Here is a 22,288-nt window from a genome sequence, read left to right as displayed (position 1 = left end):
CAATTGTAACAAATGTTATATTTGGGACAACACTTTCTTGGTAAAGTACATTTATTACATTTGACCACTTTCTAAATGGTATTGTGTGTTCATCCCTATCATAGGTGTCTCACTATATATGTGTACCTTGATCTCCAACAAGGCTGTAGGTGATGTCACTAACTCCTCCCGTCAAGGAGTCTGGGTCGTCCACGCCAACGTCGGCAATGATGTACCCTATCTCCACATCCTCAAGGACATCAACAGCAACCTTGGTGTTTTTGAAAATAGGGCGTTTATTGATGGGGACGTGCACAGTGTAGATCGCCTCGGAGCTTAAGCCGGGGAACCCGGAATCTCGCACTGTGAACTGTAGCCGGTACTCGTCAACTAATGGTTGTCTTGTCAGATTGTCGGCAACTGTTATGATGCCTTTTGAGAGAGAGTGAGGTGAAATAAAAGAAAAACTAATGAACGAATCATAAATGTTTACAATGGAAATACACTTCATGCTGAAAAATATAATATTTTTCACATTTATATTGGTCAGAACTTATTTGCATGCATAATAGTTTGTTTCCAAATATTTCTGATCAGATATGATATTCCATTGACCAAATTTCCAGAATTTTCCTCCCGAAAGTTGAAGCATAATAACACCCACCTAACTACATGCCCTTCACTACATTTACGTCAGTATTTGCTGTGAAAGTATATTTAGTATTTTCACCTTCATTTATTTACGGAAAAATAATTCTCTTTCTATTTCTGACACAACAAACTTCCTTTTATCACAGTACAAATAAGATATATGCTTTTCTTTTTAACTATGAAAAATAATTTTTGTTCCTAAAAGTCTGTTGCTGCAAATAGTTGCAAACTTGTTGATGGATCATTAAACAATAATCACTCACTCACACAAAAGTCAAGGGTAAGAAACTCTAATTAGCAAAATACTGATTACTCAGCAAAACTGTATTTCATGGAGCGTTAGGTCCAGGGTACTTTTACCACAACAGAAAGGTGATATGGATATTTGAGGATGTATTTTGATAAGCACTATATTGTAACACCTTTGTGGGAATATTTATTAGTATTGCATGATACATATAGTATATCTTAATTTCCCTTAAATTGATCTGAAGACAATTTGTGAATAATAAGAGATACTTTACCAGTATGAAAACCAACAGCAAATTTTCCGGATCCTCCATAAGTGAGAATAAAGGTCAGTTGATGGTTTTGGTCGCTTATGTCAAGGTCAACAGCAAGCACCTTCCCAACAACATCGCCGACAGTGGCATTGGGGCTCACACTGTACACAACATCGGGGGTGACGTCAGGAGGATTGTCGTTGATGTCCTCTACAGTTATTTGCAGAGGAGCGGTGGATGTTAAACCTACACCACCTTCATCCGTTACGTTTATCTGCAGAATGGAAAAGATATTGTTATGTCAATATGTCAGTATCAGCAGTGAAATGTGACAGTAGTGAAATGTGACAGCAGTAGTGAAATGTGACAGTAGTGACTGGCTGTGACAGCAGTGGTGAAATGTGACAGTAGTGAAATGTGACAGCACCGAAATGTGACAGCTGTGAAATGTGACTGGCTGTGACAGCAGTGAAATGTGACAGTAGTGAAATAGTGAAATGTGACAGTAGTGAAATGTGACAGTAGTGAAATGTGACAGTAGTGACTGGCTGTGACAGTAGTGAAATGTGACAGTAGTGACAAGCTGTGACAAGGTGTGACAGTAGTGAAATGTGACAGTAGTGACAAGCTGTGACAAGCTGTGACAGTAGTGAAATGTGACAGTAGTGACAAGCTGTGACAAGCTGTGACAGTAGTGAAATGTGACAGTAGTGACAAGCTGTGACAATAGTGACAAGCTGTGACAGTAGTGAAATGTGACAGTAGTGACAAGCTGTGACGGGAAAACTGTTTAATCATATTTTTACTGGTCACAAAATTTGTCAATACCATCACATTGCATTTGTTTTGGAAATAACGTGATTGAAATGACACCCCTCAATTATTTTTTACGTGGGTGGCTTATTAGCAAGGTCACCTTCCACAACACTGATTAAGAAACACTGACATCAAAGATGAAACATCACTGTTATTCATTTGATACTCAACATGGTTTACAATAATGCGTTAGGTAATGACATGGATTTAGTACACATGATGAATCTGCCGTAACTGAAGACTAAGTCAAACATAACAGGCTCAAACATAAGTCTATCTCATGGCAGCCATGCTGCTCTCTCCCAACATCTGGGGGGCACGGGTGGCCCAGTCGTCTAAGGGGCCGCAATTCACTGTGCAGATATAACTAGATACTGTTATAAGCAACGTTAAACCTAACTCACTCACTCACATACACATAATCGGGGCCACAATGGGTTCATTTGACTGAGGCGCTACAATTCACTGTGCAGAGTTGAGTCCCTTAGGTTTGCCAGAAACCTATGATCGTGGTTTTGAATCCTGGTTCACCCTGATTATGTTTCTAGGTTTGTCAGCACCATCATGCATGCTCATGTGTTTTACTAAAGTGAAGATCCGGGTAGAATAGGTCTTCAGCAAACCATGCTTGCCATACATGGTGACTATGCTTGTCGTAGGAGTGGACTAATGGGATCAGGCAGTCAGGCTCGCTGATTTGGTTGATGGATGTCATTGTATCCCAATTGTGTGGTTTGATGCTCATGTTTTCAATCACTGGATTGTGTGGACCAGACTCGATTATTTACAGACCGCTGTCATATAGCTTGAATATTGCTGCTTGCGGTGTTAAACAACAACAAGCAAACTAAAGGGGTAGATGTCCAAGACCTTCATCACTTCAAGCTTTTCTCCCACTTAAAAGTGACAAGCCATGATAAGACTGAACTCTTTAAAGGAGTGTTAAAGCTAAAACACTCACCAACAAAAGCTTCAGGCTCCATGCAGCCCCATATCATTTCTAGTTTTGTGAGTCTCTAACAGGACAAACACAATAGTTTCTCCCACTTTGCATGTATGACGTGAAACTGATTCACTCGAACATCACAGTTAACACCAGCAGTCAGCAATGATTAAAAGGTACAGATTTTATATTCATTACTTACAACAGACCTACCTTCAAGTTGTACTCACATACACGCTCACAGTCTATGTCTATGTCTGGGGCAAGAGTTATTGCCCCTGATCCCTCGTTCATTTCAAAATGTTCCGAATACTGTCCAAACAGCTTGTACACAAAGTTGCTTTCTCTTCGATCCTCGTCACTGACAACAAATGTTGGTTTCTGAAATGTACAGAAAAAGTGGGTTGTACAATTATTTCTACTTATGAATTTACTTCAACATTTTTAGCATTTACGGATGTATGAAGGTAGTGAGTGAGTGAGTGAATTTTACGCCACTTTGGGGAAAACCAAAAATGGGCTTCACACATTGTATCCATGTGGGGAATCGAACCCGGGTCTTAGGCATGACGAGCAAACGCTTTACCCACTAGGCTACCCCACCGCCCAGGTGTAAAAGTAAACTCCTATGTGCATACTTTGTAAATCTGCAGAGCCGATCCACACAAAGTGTGCACACCATTTTTACGTTTAAAACTCCTTAGATGCAAAAACATATTGAAGTCAATTCTCATAAATCTATTTTTAAAATAATACAAATTTCACAGACTGCTTATTTAAATGATAAACACAAAAATAACTGTAGACAGCAATACGAAATCAGTGGCATCGTTCAGAGCAATAATACAACACAAGACCCACCTATTCTATTATCAGCCAATCAGGAAACAGCAGTCTGTTTATGGAATCATTTACACAAACAGATTTGTTTAGTCAGCCAATCAAATGCAACGGAATCACTTGCAATTTATTTACTATACCACGACTTGTGACCAATAAAAAGCAGGAACAATATATTAGCAACACTGAAAACTGAATTTGAAAGGAAAGAGAGTGAATGAGTGAGTTGGGTTAATGCAGCTTTTAACAGTATTCCAGTTATATCACGATATGCCAGCTAAGGAAGCTTCTCGGAAGGATAAATCCAACAGATAAAAACGATATCCGTTGGGGTCATACGCAGATAGAGATGCAAATAAGAAAGGTCATGTAGGGACTACTTTCAGTGTTTACAAGGAAAGTGGTGTCGCATTTCTTATTTGGCGACCGAGTCAGAATCTGAACATTAGGAATAAACACTATGTATCTAGTATACCAAGGCTTGGTAAATACAATGTTTATTTCTAACACAGGATATTTACGATCCCCACACACACTCGCATGATAACCTCTACATATTTTTCAAAACGGCGTTAAACCAAACCCATTCACTAACTCACATAGCCTGACCAACTGATACCCTATTAAATCTAGTCATGTGTAACGACTGACAGTCATCAAGTACTAAAGACTTATCCTGATCCAGAATCCTCACAAAGACAAAGGATGAATCAGATCAGAAATGACCAAAGATTTCATTTACCAGGGTCAGGACTGCAGTCTCCAGGTCAGCATCATTTTCCTCAATAGTGACTGCATACCCTGTTGGAGAGGAGAATTGTGGGTAATTGTCATTGATGTCTGCAATGTTGACGGTGACGGTTGCTGTCATGACATGTGTTGGGATGCCACGGTCCTCGATCTGGACTCTGGTGATGTACTGAGACTGTCTCTCGGAGTCCAGCGCCACCACGGTGGTTATCTCCCCTGATGTGGGGTCGATGTGGAGGGTATCTGGAACAAATGGAAAGATATGAAAGTGATTTACATCCACAGCATGACCATGTAAGGGAGCAAACATTTGATTTTTAGCGCAGCATTTTTGTTTGAGATCAGCATTTTTGTTTTTGATGTTTAGAAGCTCATATATATATAATATATTTTCCAATATCAAGAAGTGATAAATTATTTCTTTTTAAATAACTAAAAATATCAAGCAGTATTCTTGGGACTCTTCTCTGCAAGTAAAGGGACACTAATTGTTTTATTGTATGATTAATGAAATTTAAAGTGTTGACTGTTAATGTTACACTTAAAGTTAAGTATCTTTTAAATATTATATGTCTTTAGTTTAAGTTAACAAGTGCTAATTAATGTTCTCAGCTGATTGTACTACAGAGAAATAAAGGATATATGAATGAAAAACAAAGTTTATTGGTTTTATCTTTTCACAATCTTTAATTACTTCACAGCTCATGAAACAATTTACAGTGACACTAATACAGGATGAATAAATAACATCAGTCTCAACTGTGAGACATAATTTTTAATCATGGATGGATATTAAAATACATTTCATGTCAGATTATAATTTAATACCACTAGCTCATTTACATCTTTTATCTAGTTATCTTGTATTATCTATCAACAGTGAAGTTGAACTGAAGACTTGGGAACACTCGTAATATTTTCTAGGTGAATACAGTTTATTAGCAACAACAAACACGCCCAAAGCTTTACATTTCGTATATACCATATTTATTCGCGCATAATACACACTCGTGTATAATACACACCCCTAATTATGGGCTATTAAATCCTGAAAAAAATATCGCTCGTGTATAATACGCACAGACTTTTCTTCAGTCTTATTTCAGGCTGTCATGATCCGTCATCGGAAATAGCATAACAAATCAGAATTGAATTACGCAAGTTAATCCTGTTGTTACACTATCTGGTAATAAAAATGTGTTCTCTGTATATCTGACCTTATGTTTGTCATCTATTTTATTAATTTTATTTAAAATTTCATTCAATAATGTTTACCTTAATTTCGGCAAAAACATGTGTCCCTCCGATACTTACAACTTCTGTTTACCCCGTTCCATAGGTTCTGCTTAACCACATACTGTTACTGTGCCAAATCACATTTTTACCGCAACAATGATAATATTTTCTTCTGTTTCATTTTTTACGTGTCTACACATCTAGATAAACATATGTCATGGTTAACTTTTAGTGAGAAAATATGCCGAAACATGAAAAACCTTGTCCATTTGCGGAATTTTCCTTTGTTTACATCATGTGCTGTCATCGAAGCCACATGGAGTGTGAGAGTTACGTTCACTTTGATGCATAAATATATTTTGAAACAACGATTAATTAAAAACTAGACGTAAATTTTAAGATGTTTGCATATATTGTCTTCAGAAAATGTTTATAAATTAAGTTCAGGTGAGTAGTTGTAATATTTTCATTCCAAAGCTGGTAAACAACAACACAGATATTTTGAAATTGCGTCAGTCATGACGCAGTCATTAATTTCTGGACGTATTTTTCCTTAATTGAGAGTCATATACACAAGAATACTGTGTCAGGGGAAACCCTGCCTGGGACAGAAGTATATTCTGTTATTCTACAACAAAAAGGAAATAGGATGTCACTAGAGGTACCACATGTTCAACAGTACATACCCGAGGAGTCCAACAACGAGAAGATGACAGGGTAGAGAGGTGAAGCATCAGGGTCAGTGACGGCCACCTCACCCACATACCCTCCCACTGGAGTGGACTCTTCTACTGTCAGAGTGAGGTCCTCAGGAACCAGTGCAGGCTTGTTGTTTGGGACATTCACGGAGACCTCCGTGTCCTCGAACAGAGAGGGGTACCCGGAGTCGCCTGCCCTGATGCTCAGTCTGTAGATGTCTTGTATCGGAGCTCGGATCAGGGAGTCTGACACCAGTACTTCACCTATATAACACAAATGTATTCCTTGTTGAATCTGATGGTTTGTTGTTTAACACAGCACTCAGCATTACTCCACCAATATGACAGCAGCCTGTACATGATCAAGTCTGGACCAGGCAAACCAGTGACTGATATTATGAGCAACCGTCCACTCAGTCATGTACGATGACATGCAATCAACCAAGTTACCAAGTCTGACCACCCTACCCATTTAGTTGTCCTGTAGAACAAGCACAGGTCGCTGGGGACCTATTCTAACCCAGAATCCACAATGGGATTTTTGTAGTAACTGTGGAGCTGAAATTGAAGTCCTGGAACACAATGTACTTGAAATTGTATGAATGAACAAATATCTAGACAGTAGTGCCCTTTTCCTAACAGTAATTGACTACCAATAGAGTCATGGATTTTCTGTGTAGAATTATTCAGATCATTATTGTTATTATTATATTATACATTTTAAAAACTGCAGTTATCCAGGTACCAGTATCTGCTCAAATGTGATTTTATTTGTTCCCCAACCAGTGGATCCATTTGCATTCCAGTTATCATTCTCAACTCCCTGGGGGGTATACAACCCCAGCTGCCTACGGGCACAAGAGGGTTCTTACATCCATCTACATATCAGGTACCCATTCCCTGCTGGGTGGACAGAGGCACGTTTGAACTAATTTAAGTCACTTGCCCAGGGTAACACCACACATTTTGACACTTGTGTTTTTTTTGTATGTAAGTATTTGTGCTTCCACCCTCATGTGACTTGCAGGCATGTATCAAATTAACATGATATGAAAAATGTAAAATATTGCATCCAAAAGAAGTATTTACCAGTAGATAATTATTACTATTAACATGATATGAAAAATATAAAATACTATGTCCAAAAGAAGTATTTACCAGTATATATAATTATTACTATTATACCTATTTCGAAACATCTAATTCGTACCAGCTTCCAGTACTATTCTGGAACAAAAAAGGAGACAAGCATGTCACAAGAGTTTCGTGATCGTAGCACCACCAGTGGGTATTACAAGTTATATCCCTTCTATGTCCCTCCTATTGACCAATCAGATTCCATCTCTCATATCACTTGCATTTGCTTCAAACAAAATAACTTGTTTGATATGCATTACTTAGAAGTTGGCGGATGACAAGATAGACACAATTTTATGGATAACAACTTCTTTAATACTGTAAAAATCGACGTTTCGGTATAGATCCTTATACCGTTGTCAAGCAAGACTGCAAGACCATTGTCAAACAAAATGGCGAAATCACTGAAAAGAGTATAAGACCTGCATCACTTTGCATCAGGCTTTTATCCCACATCAAACTGACATGGCGTGATATAACAGAAATACTGTTTGAAGTGGCGTTACACTGATTGACTGACTGACTGACTGACTGACTGACTGACTGACTGACTGACTGACTGACTGACTGACTGACTGACTCGCTAATATGATAAGTACCTACAGCTATGGTCCACCAACAAACAAAAATTGATTTCAATCTATTAAATATAGTTCAGCCAACACCTGCAGACACAGGTCTCAGCAGGCAGACAATAACAGCAGCATTAACATGGACACACCTGAAACTGTTCCTGCCATACACTACCAGCTGCTGCACACGGCTGTCTTGAGGCACACTGTATTGACTGACTCAAGTCTCACTTCGACGGTCATGTCAATACATGGACAACATGGGAGAGGTCGAGGAGCGGAAGGATGTCACTTGTAAGTCAAAATAACTTGACATCTCTATAACTTTCATAACTAAATGTGAAACATTCAATGTTGGAACAGACTGACAAGTATTTTTCTCACCCCAAAATATACCACTCAATATTTGCAAAGGACTCAAGATGACTAGTTTGGTCCTCAGCAAATGTTGAGCAGTGTAATTCTTTAGTAATAATGTTATCATCATGGAGTGATGTTCTTGCAGTAATGTTTCATTTTGTTCTATCCACACATACGCAGCCAATACCACATATTTATTCAAAATCCAGACACAAGAAAAAGACATATTTATATACTTATTTCTTATGGAAAAGTAAAGTCTGCAGTTAAACATACAAAAGTGAGTGAGTGAGTATGGTTTTACGCCGCTTTTAGCAATATTCCAGCAATATCACGGCGGGGGAAACCAGAAATGGGCTTCACACATTGTACCCATGTCGGGAATCTAACCCGGGTCTTCGGCGTGACGAGCGAACGCTTTAACCACTAGGCTACAAACATACAAAAGTATTAACAGTCGATTATACTTATAAATATGACACTTTATCCAAATTATTGTACATCTTGGCCTGTGATGCATACTTTCTCAGAATGAGAAAGTGAGTGAGTGAGTGAGTTGGGTTTTACGCCGCTTTTAACAGTATTCCAGTTATATCAGCTTAATGAGGGAGGAAAGCCCGAAGTGATGCAGGTCTCAGACGTTTACCACTTCAATGAACCCCATGAGCACATGTGTGGTGCTGACAAACCTAGAAACATAATCAGGGCGAATCGGCATTCGAACCCACAATCATAGGTTTCTGGCATGCCCAAGGGACGCAACTCTGCACAGCGAATCACGGGGCCTTAGACGCCTGGGCCACCTCTGCCCCCCAGAAACATCATAGCTGCCTGAACGTAAGACCTGACAAACAAGTGGTTGATAGTATGATCAACAGTTCACCGTCAGGATACAATGACACATAAGCAGCCAGGTCAGCTCCTTGAGGCCACTGCCCCAGAATCCGACATAAAAACATCCAGAGGATCTGTTCATTCTACTTCCGGCATCAACAGATTCAAGAGATTTCACCACTGACTTAACCAGGTTATGGTTATTATATAATTCCAATAATCTTTGTAATGAGCTATTGCTGCAACAGTTTTACCTCGTTTAAAAGCATGTTCAGAATGGCCTGTGAATTTCTGGCTTAGAATCAACGGCAACAAGAGCGTGATGTCATCTTAATGGTTTATTAATGGGGGTCTCTCTCAAAAGCCAGTCCTGATATACACATTGAAATAGAATGTAACTATTTGTGAAATGTGTTTGTTTGTTTGTTGTTTAATACCTCACTCAGCAATATTCCAGTTATATGACGGCGGTCTGTAAATAATCGAGACAAGACTAATCCAGTGATGACATCATGAGCATCAATCTACGCAATTAGGATACGATGACATGCATCAACCAAGTCAGTCTGACCACCACCCGATCCCATTAGTTGCCTCTTACGACAAGCATAGTCGTGTCTTATGACAAGCATGGGATGCTGAAGACCTATTCTACCCCAGATCTGCACGGGTAGACTCTCTCAGAAGCCAGCCATGACATACTTATTGAAATAGAATGTACCTATTTGTTAAATGTGTTCCTTCTCTGTGTACTATTATACATACACAAACTGCCGGGAAAAAGAAAATATACACTTGAACCTTGGATTTGACCAAAACAAATATAAATGTAAACATAACAGAAAACAGCCTCTGACACACAGCAAATGTATGGTCCATTACACAACTGAGATTCCCGTATCAAATACATCGAATAACCATTTCTTGTTAGTTTCCTTTTAGTCACCATCAAACATGGGTGAATTCTTTCTTTTGCCCGCCAGTTAGATATGATAATATTTCCATAAAATCTTTTTGTTTAAACAGGTGGCCGATTTTCCTTGTTCGGCTTCATGGTTGGATGCCACATGCTGGTGTTAGGTAGGACTGTACTTCACTTCTCAATCACCAGTATAAATCACAACAATCAGAAGATACTATCAAATATATTGTTGTTGTAGATATTTTTATTTTCTAAATATTTATTTTTTATAGTAATAACTCCATTACAAAAGGGGTTACTGGTGGCCCAGTCGTCTAAGGTGCTGCAAATTCGTGGTGCAGAGTTGCCTCCCTTGGGCATGCCAGAAACTATGATTGTTGGTTTGAATCCTGGTTCACCCCGATTATGTTTCTAGGTTTTGTAAGCACCATACCTGTGCTCGTGGGTTTCTCCAAAGCTGTAAACATCTCAGACCTGCATGACTTTGGGCTTTCCTCCCACGTTAAGCTGACATGCCGCGATATAACTTGAATACTGTTAAAAGGGTTGACTGATGAGTTCTGCGCCTCAAGTAGAAGGAACTGCTTAATAGAGAATTTTGTAATCTCGGGAATTACATGATATCGTAGAGGCATACCGTATGTTCTTGAGTATAGTGCGCACCCAAGTATAATGCACACACCCCTCTAGCGGATTCAGTATTTTGGAAAAAATCTTTTTCAAATATTATGCGCAGAAAATACCCCTTCAGCAAATTCAGGTAAACAAACAGGTGATAAGAAACTTTTTCAGTATAAATTTATAATTTGAGATAGAAAATCACAAATATTGAACATGAATGGAGCAAGTTGGTTGGCTGTGATAAGTAGGGCTGTTACGACTCACTTGCGTATTCCGTGAATCGAACCGTATCCGTTCATGAATTGAATTCGTTATTCGTGGTCACTAGAATTGAATGTTTTTTAATATGCAGTTGTGTGCATTTACATACCGTGTCCCTTAAAATATCCCTAAATATATATTATATGCATAGATTTCTTCAAAGACAACACTCTTATTTATTTAATTTGACAGTACTGTGGTCACTAGTCATTGTCACATTTCAGCTGATACAAGTACCTGGATAAGTGCAGTATATAGAATGTATAATAAATAGATAATTAACAAACTATGTCAAATAATTCATGTTGTTATTGTTTCACTGAATATAATAAATAAAACATCAACTGCTGACTTGTTATTGTAATCGCGAAAAAATATTCATATTCGTTACCCTATATTCATGATACGAGTCGTATTCTCCTCATAGTGTGTTCGTTGCATCCCTAATAAGTTATGAACATAAGCCGGGGTCTGTCACCTTTGGAAAATAGACAAACTTGAGGAACATGCTGTGATCAAGTACTTGCATAAAAAGGGCTCAACTCCAAATGCCATCTATGAAGATATGGGTACTGGGTACACCATGATGGAAGGATGCCACGTCCTATGCCACCACAAAGGGGTGGGCAGCAGAGTTTAAGTGTGGCAGGGAGAGCCTTGAAGACAACTCCTTCCTGGATGGTCTGTCACTTCAGCAACACCAGAACAGATCCATAGAATCCACGACATGGTAATGACCATCTGGCAAATAACTAAGCGTCGTATCACGAGATGAGAAGACATTTCCAGGGAGTTTACATTCCATTATCACAGAAACTTTGGCAATAAAGAAAGTATCAGCAGGTCATTGAGTTCCAAAGTTTCTGACACCTGATGAACATGTCTCGTGATAATCTATCTCTTATGCTGATCCAGAATGATTCTTTTAAACTATTTGTGACTGTGGATGAAACCTGGGTCCACATCACATCCTGGGTCCAAACAACAATCAAAACAATGGAAGGATTTGCCATCACAACCATCAAAGAAGGCAAAGACTGGAAAGGTCATGACCTCCGTGTTCTGGAATGCCGAGGGCGTCATCATGGTTGTCTGGCTCCCAAAGGTCAGACAAGAAACAGCAGATTATTCTGCACTTTGGAGGCAATTGCAGCATTATTAAAGACAAAGAGACGTGGAAAGATGAGAAAAGGTGTGCTCCTGCAATTTAAGGCTGTTGTCGGTAATTCGGTAAATTCTGATCAACAACCCATTCAAACAATGGACTCAACCCATGCCGCTTCACTCAATATATAGAGTTCGCGTCTTACTTAGTCACGGTAGAATGGAGATAAACATACTATGTTTTCAATGTAGGGCTAGGTAACCCGTAGATTTAACCAAGCTAAATTTAACATTTGAGCCTCACGCTGCGCGTTCAGTTCCAAATTCAATTTAGTGCAGTTAAAGCTACAGGTAACCTAGCTCTACAGTGAAAACACAGTATGTTTATCTCCTAAATCGCCTACTCGAATAATTAGGTTATCTGCAACTCATTAATAAATATTAAGGTCCTAGCCAAAGACTTGTTATTACTTGTGGTAAGTCTGTAGAGTGTTGGTTGTTCTCCTATTCTGTTCTTATACTTCTCAGGTCTGGTTTATCACAAGGACTGTCCAACTGACCTGAGTGTGGCGTGGTACATGATCTGTGAAGGGCTTCTGGTACTTGTCATAGCTATCATGTACGGACTAAATTCTAAAAAAGTCAAAGATGAAACACAATATTGCCTTTGTTTCGCAATGATTCTCACAGCTGGGATCATCTGCGGCGGTTTCGGTAAGCATGCACAAAATCCAAAATATCTTTATTTGTTGTTGTTTGGCGCCACACTCAGCAATATCCCAGGCATGTGGCAGCAATGTAAATAATTGACCCTGGCCAATCCAGTGATTGATATCATGAGCACTGACCTACACAACTGGGATGTGATGACATGCATCAATCAATATTGGGCTAATAATGTGATTGATATTATAAGCACTGATTAGCACTGTCAGTAATAGTTCTTATTATGAGGATACCATAAAGACAAATCGGCAACATGGGCAAGTAAAGAACAAAACTACTGCATAAAACAAATATCTCCCAAATTGTTCATTTTATACAATTTCTTCCAATTCGATGTGGCAGAAGATTACATTCGTCAGCCTTCAGTGCAGACTTTGCAGGTTCGAATACCCCTAGCGACACGTTTTTTGTGTTTTTTTTCTATTTTCTATCATCAAGGTAAATAATAGGGGAAAAAAAGATAGTCTGACATTGCCAAGTCTTGTTAACTAACAATTCCGTTAATCAATGTACGGTTTAAGACAGAGGAGCCATGGTTTAAGCAGCATCTTCTCGAGGCAAGAAAGTGAACTGACTATAAAAGTCCAGTTTCCACCCTTGCGGAACTAGGCTGGAATTATAAAGTTATTTTCTGGCTGGACTAATGAGTCTAAGCATAGTCCAATCAGTTAGTTGACTCTCTTACCCCGGGAAGATGTGGTTTCAGAAAACATAATCCCACCGGACAATTTTCTGCATATCGTTCGAATCTAAAATCTTTAACTCTGTCATATGGTGCAAATGAAAACTTCACTTCTTGCTCTCTTGCAGGTGGCTACCAGTTCTACTACTTTCCATGTCAGAAAGGAATTCTGTACTGGTGTGCTGTTGGGTTTTATGTTCCAGTGTGTATAATCTTGATAACAATAACTTCATGGACTGTGTGTCCATGTTGTCGGTGAGAGTTTTCCCTCAATATAACACCCCAGGGGGTTGATGGGAGCAGAGAGTTGGGCTCTGACAGACCTGATAGACAAGCACAGGTTGAGTTTATTTGGATGGAGTACCCAACCAGGGGAGATAACTCCAATCTTCACTTCAATAACGTGTGCCCCAGACATGGAAGAGAAGCTGTTCACTGGCTGAGCGAATTACCCTGGGCTTTGATGCCAAAGAGTGAGAGAGTATGGTTTTACACAACTTTTAGCAACATCACAGGTGGGGACACAAGAAATGGGCTTCACACCTTGTATCCATGTGGGAAATCAAACCCAGTTTTCAGCGCTATGAGCGAATGCTTTAACCACTGGGCTACCCCACTGCCTCTGATGTCAAGGATAAAGACAACATATTAATTGTTACAGTTGAATTTGAGTACTTGAATCTGGGTCCAGTTTTGAGATGCGAGTACTGGAGTTCAGAGCCCTAACATGGTGACTGACTATTTAATTATTTTATTACTGACACAGTGTATTTTGTATGATAATGATTAAATTTTGGGATTCATAATAAATGGCTTTGTTCACCATATAAGGAAGTTAAAAAATAGCAAAACACTATGTGACTTTCAAGTTTCAGTCATCTTTAATCAATAGTTCACTATTTTAAAAATAGTTCGAAAATTCAATTTATTTCTTTGATGATAAATCCAAATTGGGTATGCGTCTGAAAGAACCACAGGCAATCATCAATGTCATGACAGCAACCTATGATTGACTAATGGTTGGTGTATATCATATTCTCACACGATAGCATATAAAATGTTCAGACAAACAACAGTATGAAGGTGAGCTACATGGCTTCTGTTCTCCTTCTACAACACACCACATGCCAGGTGAGCTTCAGGGATTCTTCTATCTCTACAGAGACACCACCTATCGGGTGATCTACAGGGATTCTTCTATATCGACAGACTCCACCTACCAGGTGAGCTTCAGGGATTTTTCAGTCTCTATATACACAAACTACCAGGTGAGCTTCAGGGATTTTCCTATCACTACAGAGACACCACCTACCATATACCTGGAATATTGCTGAGTGCGGCATTAAACAACAAACAAAATAATAAATGAAAAAATACCAGAGATAGCACCTCCCAGATGAGCTATGGAAATACTTATATCTCTACACAGGCACCATCTACCAGGTGAGCTACAAGCAATCTATTCCACCAATCTACTGACCTGACACAGGGTCCACAAAGAACTTCCCTGCTCCTCCCCTGGTAAGGAGATATGTGATCCTGTTGTTGCCTTCAAAGCCGTCAATATCTGTTGCTTGCACCACACCCACAACCGTGCCTACTGGTGTATCAGGGGGAACGCTGAAGTTGTAGGAGTGCTGGAAGGTGGGGGCGTTGTCATTGACATCGAGGATGGTGATCGTCAGGTTGGCACTGTTCTGTAGACCATGGCCGCCATCGTCAGTTGCAATCAGCTGAATAATTACATTTTAAATGTTCAATTACTAATAATCATAAGAACAAGAAAACAGCGTTATCACGCTACCATGGGGTACAGTTGAGGTTTGTTTCTTCATATACAGCAACCACAGTTATAACGAACTCAAAGGGACCACTTTGTTTTGTTCTTAATAACCGTATTCCTTATACGCATATATACAGCATATATGCAGTAAATGGTCAGGACCAAAAAAATGTTCGTTATATCCATCTGTTCATTATAAACGTAGTTTACTGTAATAGTGAATATAAACTATAAAAAAGTCCTATAAAACCTCAAACAGAGATGGCCACTTTGGGCACTTCATGTCATCAGAACTGATTAAAAATGAAATCAATACACAAAAGGCTCCTTCTCTTTGATAAGCATGAAAACTTTCATTTATGTAACTCCAGTAGTTTCTGAAACAACTTGTCCCCACTTCACACAGTAAGCACAATTTTGAAAAGCATGGAACAAGGGCCATAACTCTGTAAAACAATAATTGACAGGACCAAATTTCAAACTCGGTCTTGACAAGTATCTCTTAGTTAAACTTGCAAAGTTTCATTCATGTAAAGTCAGTAGTTTCTGAGAAAGGTTGTCCCAATCGCAGACACTATGCAGTAAGCTGAAAAGCATGAGCAAGGGCAATAACTGAACAGACGATACCCATTTTCAAACTCATTTGAGATTGTGCCAAGTAACATCAGTGTGTAAAATTTCATTTCTCTAATTTGAATAGTTTTTGAGAAAATTTGTCCACATTGAGAAGCAGACGGAAAGATAGACAGACAAACTCCGTTCTTATATCCCTCGTCTCACTTCCTGGCACAGATAAGTCTTGATGAACAAGTTGTTGCTGTACAAATGTCTATTACTCACCAGCAGGTTGTATTCACACATTCTCTCACAGTCAATGAGATTTGGGTCTGTGATCTTCAGGTCATGTGTGACCCTGTCGATTGTGAAGACCTCACTTCCCTCCCCCTCCAGTGTCAACACAACATCCCCCCCATCCACAGAGTCACCATCAGTCACTACCAACTCAGGCGTCTGCAACATCAGAGTCAATTTGGCTTCATCATGAATCACTCACACAAGGTGTAGGTTTGATCATGACTCACACAAGGTGTAGGTTTGATCATGTCTCACACAAGGTGTAGGTTTGATCATGACTCACACAAGGTGTAGGTTTGATCATGACTCACGCAAGGTGTAGGTCTCATCGTGACTCACTCACACAAGGTGTAGGTTTGATCATGACTCACACAAGGTGTAGGTTTGATCATGAATCACTCACACAAGGTGTAGGTTTGATCATGACTCACACAAGGTGTAGGTTTGATCATGTCTCACACAAGGTGTAGGTTTGATCATGACTCACACAAGGTGTAGGTTTGATCATGACTCACGCAAGGTGTAGGTCTCATCGTGACTCACTCACACAAGGTGTAGGTTTGATCATGACTCACACAAGGTGTAGGTTTGATCATGAATCACTCACACAAGGTGTAGGTTTGATCATGACTCACACAAGGTGCAGGTTTGATCATGAATCACTCACACAAGGTGTAGGTTTGATCATGAATCACTCACACAAGGTGTAGGTTTGATCATGTCTCACACAAGGTGTAGGTTTGATCATGACTCACACAAGGTGTAGGTTTGATCATGACTCACACAAGGTGTAGGTCTCATCGTGACTCACTCACACAAGGTGTAGGTTTGATCATGACTCACACAAGGTGTAGGTTTGATCATGAATCACTCACACAAGGTGTAGGTTTGATCATGACTCACACAAGGTGTAGGTTTGATCATGTCTCACACAAGGTGTAGGTCTCATCATGACTCACACAAGGTGTAGGTTTGATCATGACTCACACAAGGTGTAGGTCTCATCGTGACTCACTCACACAAGGTGTAGGTTTGATCATGACTCACACAAGGTGTAGGTTTGATCATGAATCACTCACACAAGGTGTAGGTTTGATCATGACTCACACAAGGTGCAGGTTTGATCATGAATCACTCACACAAGGTGTAGGTTTGATCCTGACTCACACAAGGTGTAGGTTTGATCATGAATCACTCACACAAGGTGTAGGTTTGATCATGACTCACACAAGGTGTAGGTTTCATCATGACTCACACAAGGTGTAGGTTTGATCATGACACACACAAGGTGTAGGTTTCATCATGACTCACACAAGGTGTAGGTTTGATCATGACACACACAAGGTGTAGGTTTGATCATGACTCACACAAGGTGTAGGTTTGATCATGACTCACACAAGGTGTAGGTTTCATCATGACTCACACAAGGTGTAGGTTTCATCATGAATCACTCACACAAGGTGTAGGTTTGATCATGACTCACACAAGGTGTAGGTTTCATCATGACTCACACAAGGTTTAGGTTTGATCATAAATTACAAAAGGTATAAGTTTGATCATGACTTACACCAGGTATAGGTTTGATCATGACTTGCACCAGATATAAGTTTGATCGTGAAACACTTATAACAGGTATAAGTTTGATCATGACTTACTCCAGGTATAAGTTTGATCGTGAAACACTTATAACAGGTATAAGTTTGATTATAAATTACAACAGGTGTAGGTTTGATCGTGAAACTCTCATAACTAGGGGTTACTATTGGTTTGAAAATCACTATTGCGATAACTATTGATATTGAAAGAAACTGCTGCGATAACTATTGATATTATAAGCATGTGATAACCATAAGACTTCCAAACACTCGATTTTCCACCCAAGTCTGTCACAAACTCTACTTGACTGTCACCCTCCGCCATATTACTTTAAGAAAGACCGGTTGCTAAGCATCAAGGGCAATTAACTCTAATCCTCACTCGGCTGTGTTCGCGAGCGTGTTTTGGTGACTCAATCGCATGATATGGTAAATACAATCCAAACTATTGTTATTCCTAACTGAAATCGACACTATTGATCGGAAACTGATTAAACAATCGATTTATTGACTTTAAGTGCTTACCAATAGCAATATATTTATATTCCAATTTATCTTGACACCCCTACTCATACCATGTATATGTGTAAACATGAGTTACTCACAATAGGTATCGGTTTGAGGGACGCCTCCAGAGAAAGGTTTTCCTCGACCAATGCTGTGTACATGGTGTGGGAGAACAAAGGCTTCTCATCGTTGACGCCATCGACGTAGATGGTGGCTGTGGTCGTAGCTGTGTGTGTGGGAGTGCCTGCATCCACCACAAGCACAGTGAACATGTACTTGTCTCTTCTTTCACTGTCCAGCTTCATCGTCACGGAGATGGTGCCTGATTGGTTGATTTGGAATGGCACTGGAATGGAATATTAACTGTGTGGTAGATCTTTATTGTATATGGATGGATAACCTGCACCCATTGCCCCCATAGCATCACCTCGTCCATCACCCTCACAGCATGTGATTGAAGTTATCAACGAATCAAAACGAATCTTCCAAATGAGAATTCGACATACATGTAGATTTACATTTAAAATTGAGACCTCATACTATTATGCCCTCGATATACGAAATCAAATCCATGAATTTGGAAATTGCTCAATTTCACATTATCACCACTGCTAGAAACAAAAGATTTCACGTTTTCCTAAGTATTAAGTCAATGGCAATTCCCAGTTGTGTCTGTGACATGGCCGCTTATTTCAATCATATGTAACTTAATTTCAAACAGTGTCATTTTAACACATAATATTAGCATTGTGACATTGGAAAAAGACGGCACTGTGGTGGCAAATGGGTCAAGTGTGCTACAATACTGGGGTGTGCCATCAGGGTCAGACGCCATTACATCACCTATCTCTGTCCCCACCCACGTATACTCACTGTCCAAATCGGGTATCTTATACACCAGGTGGGGTGTCCTGTCAGGGTCAGACGCCATCACATCACCTATCTCTGTCCCCACCACGCATACTCACTGTCTGAGTCGGGTATCTCATACACCAGGTGGGGTGTCCCGTCAGGGTCAGACGCCATTACATCACCGGTCTCTGTCCCCACCACGTATACTCACTGTCTGAGTCGGGTATCTCATACACCAGGTGGGGTGTCCCGTCAGGGTCGGACGCCATCACATCACCTATCCCTGTCCCCACCGACGTATACTCACTGTCCAAGTCGGGTATCTCATACACCAGGTGGGGTGTCCCGTCAGGGTCAGACGCCATCACATCACCGATCTCTGTCCCCACCACGTATACTCACTGTCCGAGTCGGGTGTCTCCTACACCAGGTGGGGTGTGCCATCAGGGTCAGACGCCATCACATCACCTATCTCTGTCCCCACCACGTATACTCACTGTCCGAGTCGGGTGTCTCATACACCAGGTGGGGTGTGCCATCAGGGTCAGACGCCATCACATCACCTATCTCTGTCCCCACCACGTATACTCACTGTCCGAGTCGGGTGTCTCATACACCAGGTGGGGTGTGCCATCAGGGTCGGACGCCATCACATCACCTATCTCTGTCCCCACCCACGTACACTCACTGTCCGAGTAGGGTATCTCATACACCAGGTGGGGTGTGCCATCAGGGTCAGACACCATCACATCACCTATCTCTGTCCCCACCACGCATACTCACTGTCTGAGTCGGGTGTCTCATACACCAGGTGGGGTGTGCCATCAGGGTCAGACGCCATCACATCACCGATCTCTGTCCCCACCCATGAATACTCACTGTCCGAGTCGGGTGTCTCATACTCCAGGTGGGGTGTGCCATCAGGGTCAGACGCCATCACATCACCTATCTCTGTCCCCACCACGTATACTCACTGTCCGAGTCGGGTGTCTCATACTCCAGGTGGGGTGTGCCATCAGGGTCAGACGCCATCACATCACCTATCTCTGTCCACACCACATATACTCACTGTCCGAGTCCCGTATCTCATACACCAGGTGGGGTGTCCTGTCAGGGTCGGAAGCCATCACATCACCGATCTCTGTCCCCACAGGCTGATCCTCATCCACCCTGAATATAGTCTCGGCCGCCACCTGGGGGGGCTTGTTGAGGGGAACGATCACTGTGAGAACTGTAGAGTCAGACATCTGGGGCTGACCAAAGTCCACAGCTCTTATTTGAAGCTGATACTCTTCTCTGTAGGGGGTGTCCAGCAGCCCTCCCACCAGGGTTATCTCCCCTGTGGACAATGTTGATAGTTTATATACAGCTTATGTCACAGACTGTTTGTATTTAGTGGTGTAACGATACAGCGATAGCCACAAGGGTTATCTCCCCTGCGGACAATGTGGCTAGTTTATATACAGGTTATGTCACAGACTGTTTGGTATTTCTTGGTACGGCGATACAGTATTGTATCCCAGTAAGAAATTGTTAATTCTTGTTGAATGAGGGGCGGTCGGGTAGCCTAGTGGTTAAAGCGTTCGCTTGTCACACGGAAGACCCGGGTTCGATTCCTGACATGGGTACAATGTGTGGAACACATTTCTGGTGTTCTCTGCTGTGATATTGCTGGCATATTGCTAAAAGCGGCGTAAAACCATACTCACTCACTCACTCACTCTTGTTGAATGGTCAGTTAGATCTGGCATGATATAGAGCTGATAAGTAATTCTCAGACTTGACAATTAGACATCTTTTTTCTTCATCAAATGATGCTTTGACAAACAAGGCATGTTCTTATCACCTTTTACCATGTCTTACGTCAATACTAAAAGTTACAATGAGACAAAACAACACACAATCAACATACAAACACACAAACAACACACAGGCAACACACTAACAACACACAGACAACACACAAACAACATACAAACAACAGTCAAACAACACACAGACAACGCACAAACAACACACAAACAACACACACACAAAACACACCTACCTGTGTGGGCGTGAACGGAGAACTTGTCCAGGCCCCCACCCTGGAGGTAGTAGGCGATGTCCCCGTTCCCAGGAGAGGTGTCCCTGTCAACAGCCTGCACCCTCCCCACTACTGTCCCCACTCTCTCCTCAGGGTCAACACGTAGCTCGGTCGTGGGCAGGAAGCTGGGGGCATTATCGTTAGTGTCTGCCACCATCACGAGCAGGTCTGCAGTCGTCTCATGTTCACCATCTGATACCACCAGCTGGAGAATATGAATGCCAGAGTGCCAGAGACAAAATAATGTCAACCCCATGGGTAGAGAGGATCCTACTCAGTTTGCCACGCTCACCTATATGACGGTGGTCTGTAAATAATCAAGTCTGAACCAGACAATCCAGTGATTGACATCATAAGCGTCGATCCACACAATTTGGATATGATGGCATGCATCAACCAAGTCAGCGAGCCTGACCTAGCAATCACTTTAGTCGCCTCATACAACACGCATAGTTGCCTTTTATGACAAGAATGGGTTGCTGAAGACCTCTTCTACCACAGATCTTCACAGGTCAGTGAACTAGTGAGTGGGTGGGTAGATGGGTGGGTAGATGGATGGGTGGGTAGATGGGTGGGTAGATGGGTGGATGGGTGGGTACAAGTGTGTGAGTGCCTTCTGAGATTTCCTTGCTGTCAACTAATCTAATACAGAGATGTGGAGAATCATCATTTCTCCTAAACTTCAGTGTGAAAGTTGGGAAAAGTGAACACTTGACATTTAACTGCAATGAACATTACGTTTAATTATCTCCCTTTTATCGTAATTGTCTAGCCCGTACACAAACTGTTGACTTCCTTTTCACTTTAGTTCCACATTGACAAGGCAAAATAAAAATGACAGATAGTCATTTATGGAGTTAATATTGCTTCTTGCCCATTTGTTATTCTCATGAAAATGTCTTGTTTAACTTGTCAATCGAGAGTCTTCATTTCGAAAAGCGCCACTTTTGTTACTTGACCAGCGGGTATTCTTTT

At 40.8% G+C, this 22,288-nt stretch overlaps 2 protein-coding genes across 2 annotated transcripts in view; one reads left to right on the top strand and one right to left on the bottom strand.

Annotated features, from left to right (window-relative positions):
- The window catches only part of LOC124147332 (protocadherin Fat 1-like), a 159,776-nt gene that overhangs the window by 74,821 nt on the left and 62,667 nt on the right, over nucleotides 1-22,288 (bottom strand). Inside the window, exons 36-45 of the mRNA XM_048402375.1 lie at nucleotides 21,275-21,518; nucleotides 20,297-20,566; nucleotides 18,474-18,721; nucleotides 16,259-16,429; nucleotides 15,116-15,368; nucleotides 6,405-6,680; nucleotides 4,475-4,725; nucleotides 3,106-3,273; nucleotides 1,155-1,407; nucleotides 127-411 (exon numbers count right to left, since the gene is read on the bottom strand). Of these exons, the coding sequence (XP_048258332.1) occupies nucleotides 127-411; nucleotides 1,155-1,407; nucleotides 3,106-3,273; nucleotides 4,475-4,725; nucleotides 6,405-6,680; nucleotides 15,116-15,368; nucleotides 16,259-16,429; nucleotides 18,474-18,721; nucleotides 20,297-20,566; nucleotides 21,275-21,518 (2,419 nt within the window). The remainder of the gene's footprint in view (nucleotides 1-126; nucleotides 412-1,154; nucleotides 1,408-3,105; nucleotides 3,274-4,474; nucleotides 4,726-6,404; nucleotides 6,681-15,115; nucleotides 15,369-16,258; nucleotides 16,430-18,473; nucleotides 18,722-20,296; nucleotides 20,567-21,274; nucleotides 21,519-22,288) is intronic.
- On the top strand, nucleotides 8,351-14,391 carry LOC124147387. Its single transcript, XM_046518088.2, has 4 exons — nucleotides 8,351-8,419; nucleotides 10,346-10,399; nucleotides 12,756-12,941; nucleotides 13,764-14,391. The coding sequence occupies exons 1-4, from the start codon at nucleotides 8,377-8,379 to the stop codon at nucleotides 13,892-13,894; spliced, it is 414 nt and encodes a 137-aa protein (XP_046374044.1). The 5' UTR covers nucleotides 8,351-8,376; the 3' UTR covers nucleotides 13,895-14,391.

The sequence above is a fragment of the Haliotis rufescens genome, unplaced genomic scaffold, assembly GCF_023055435.1.
Source record: "Haliotis rufescens isolate VD_foot unplaced genomic scaffold, xgHalRufe1.0.p SCAF_26, whole genome shotgun sequence".
Taxonomy (NCBI): Eukaryota; Metazoa; Mollusca; class Gastropoda; order Lepetellida; family Haliotidae; genus Haliotis; species Haliotis rufescens.
The sequence above is the reverse complement of the archived record's forward strand: the minus strand, read 5'-3'. Positions and strand labels throughout refer to the sequence as shown.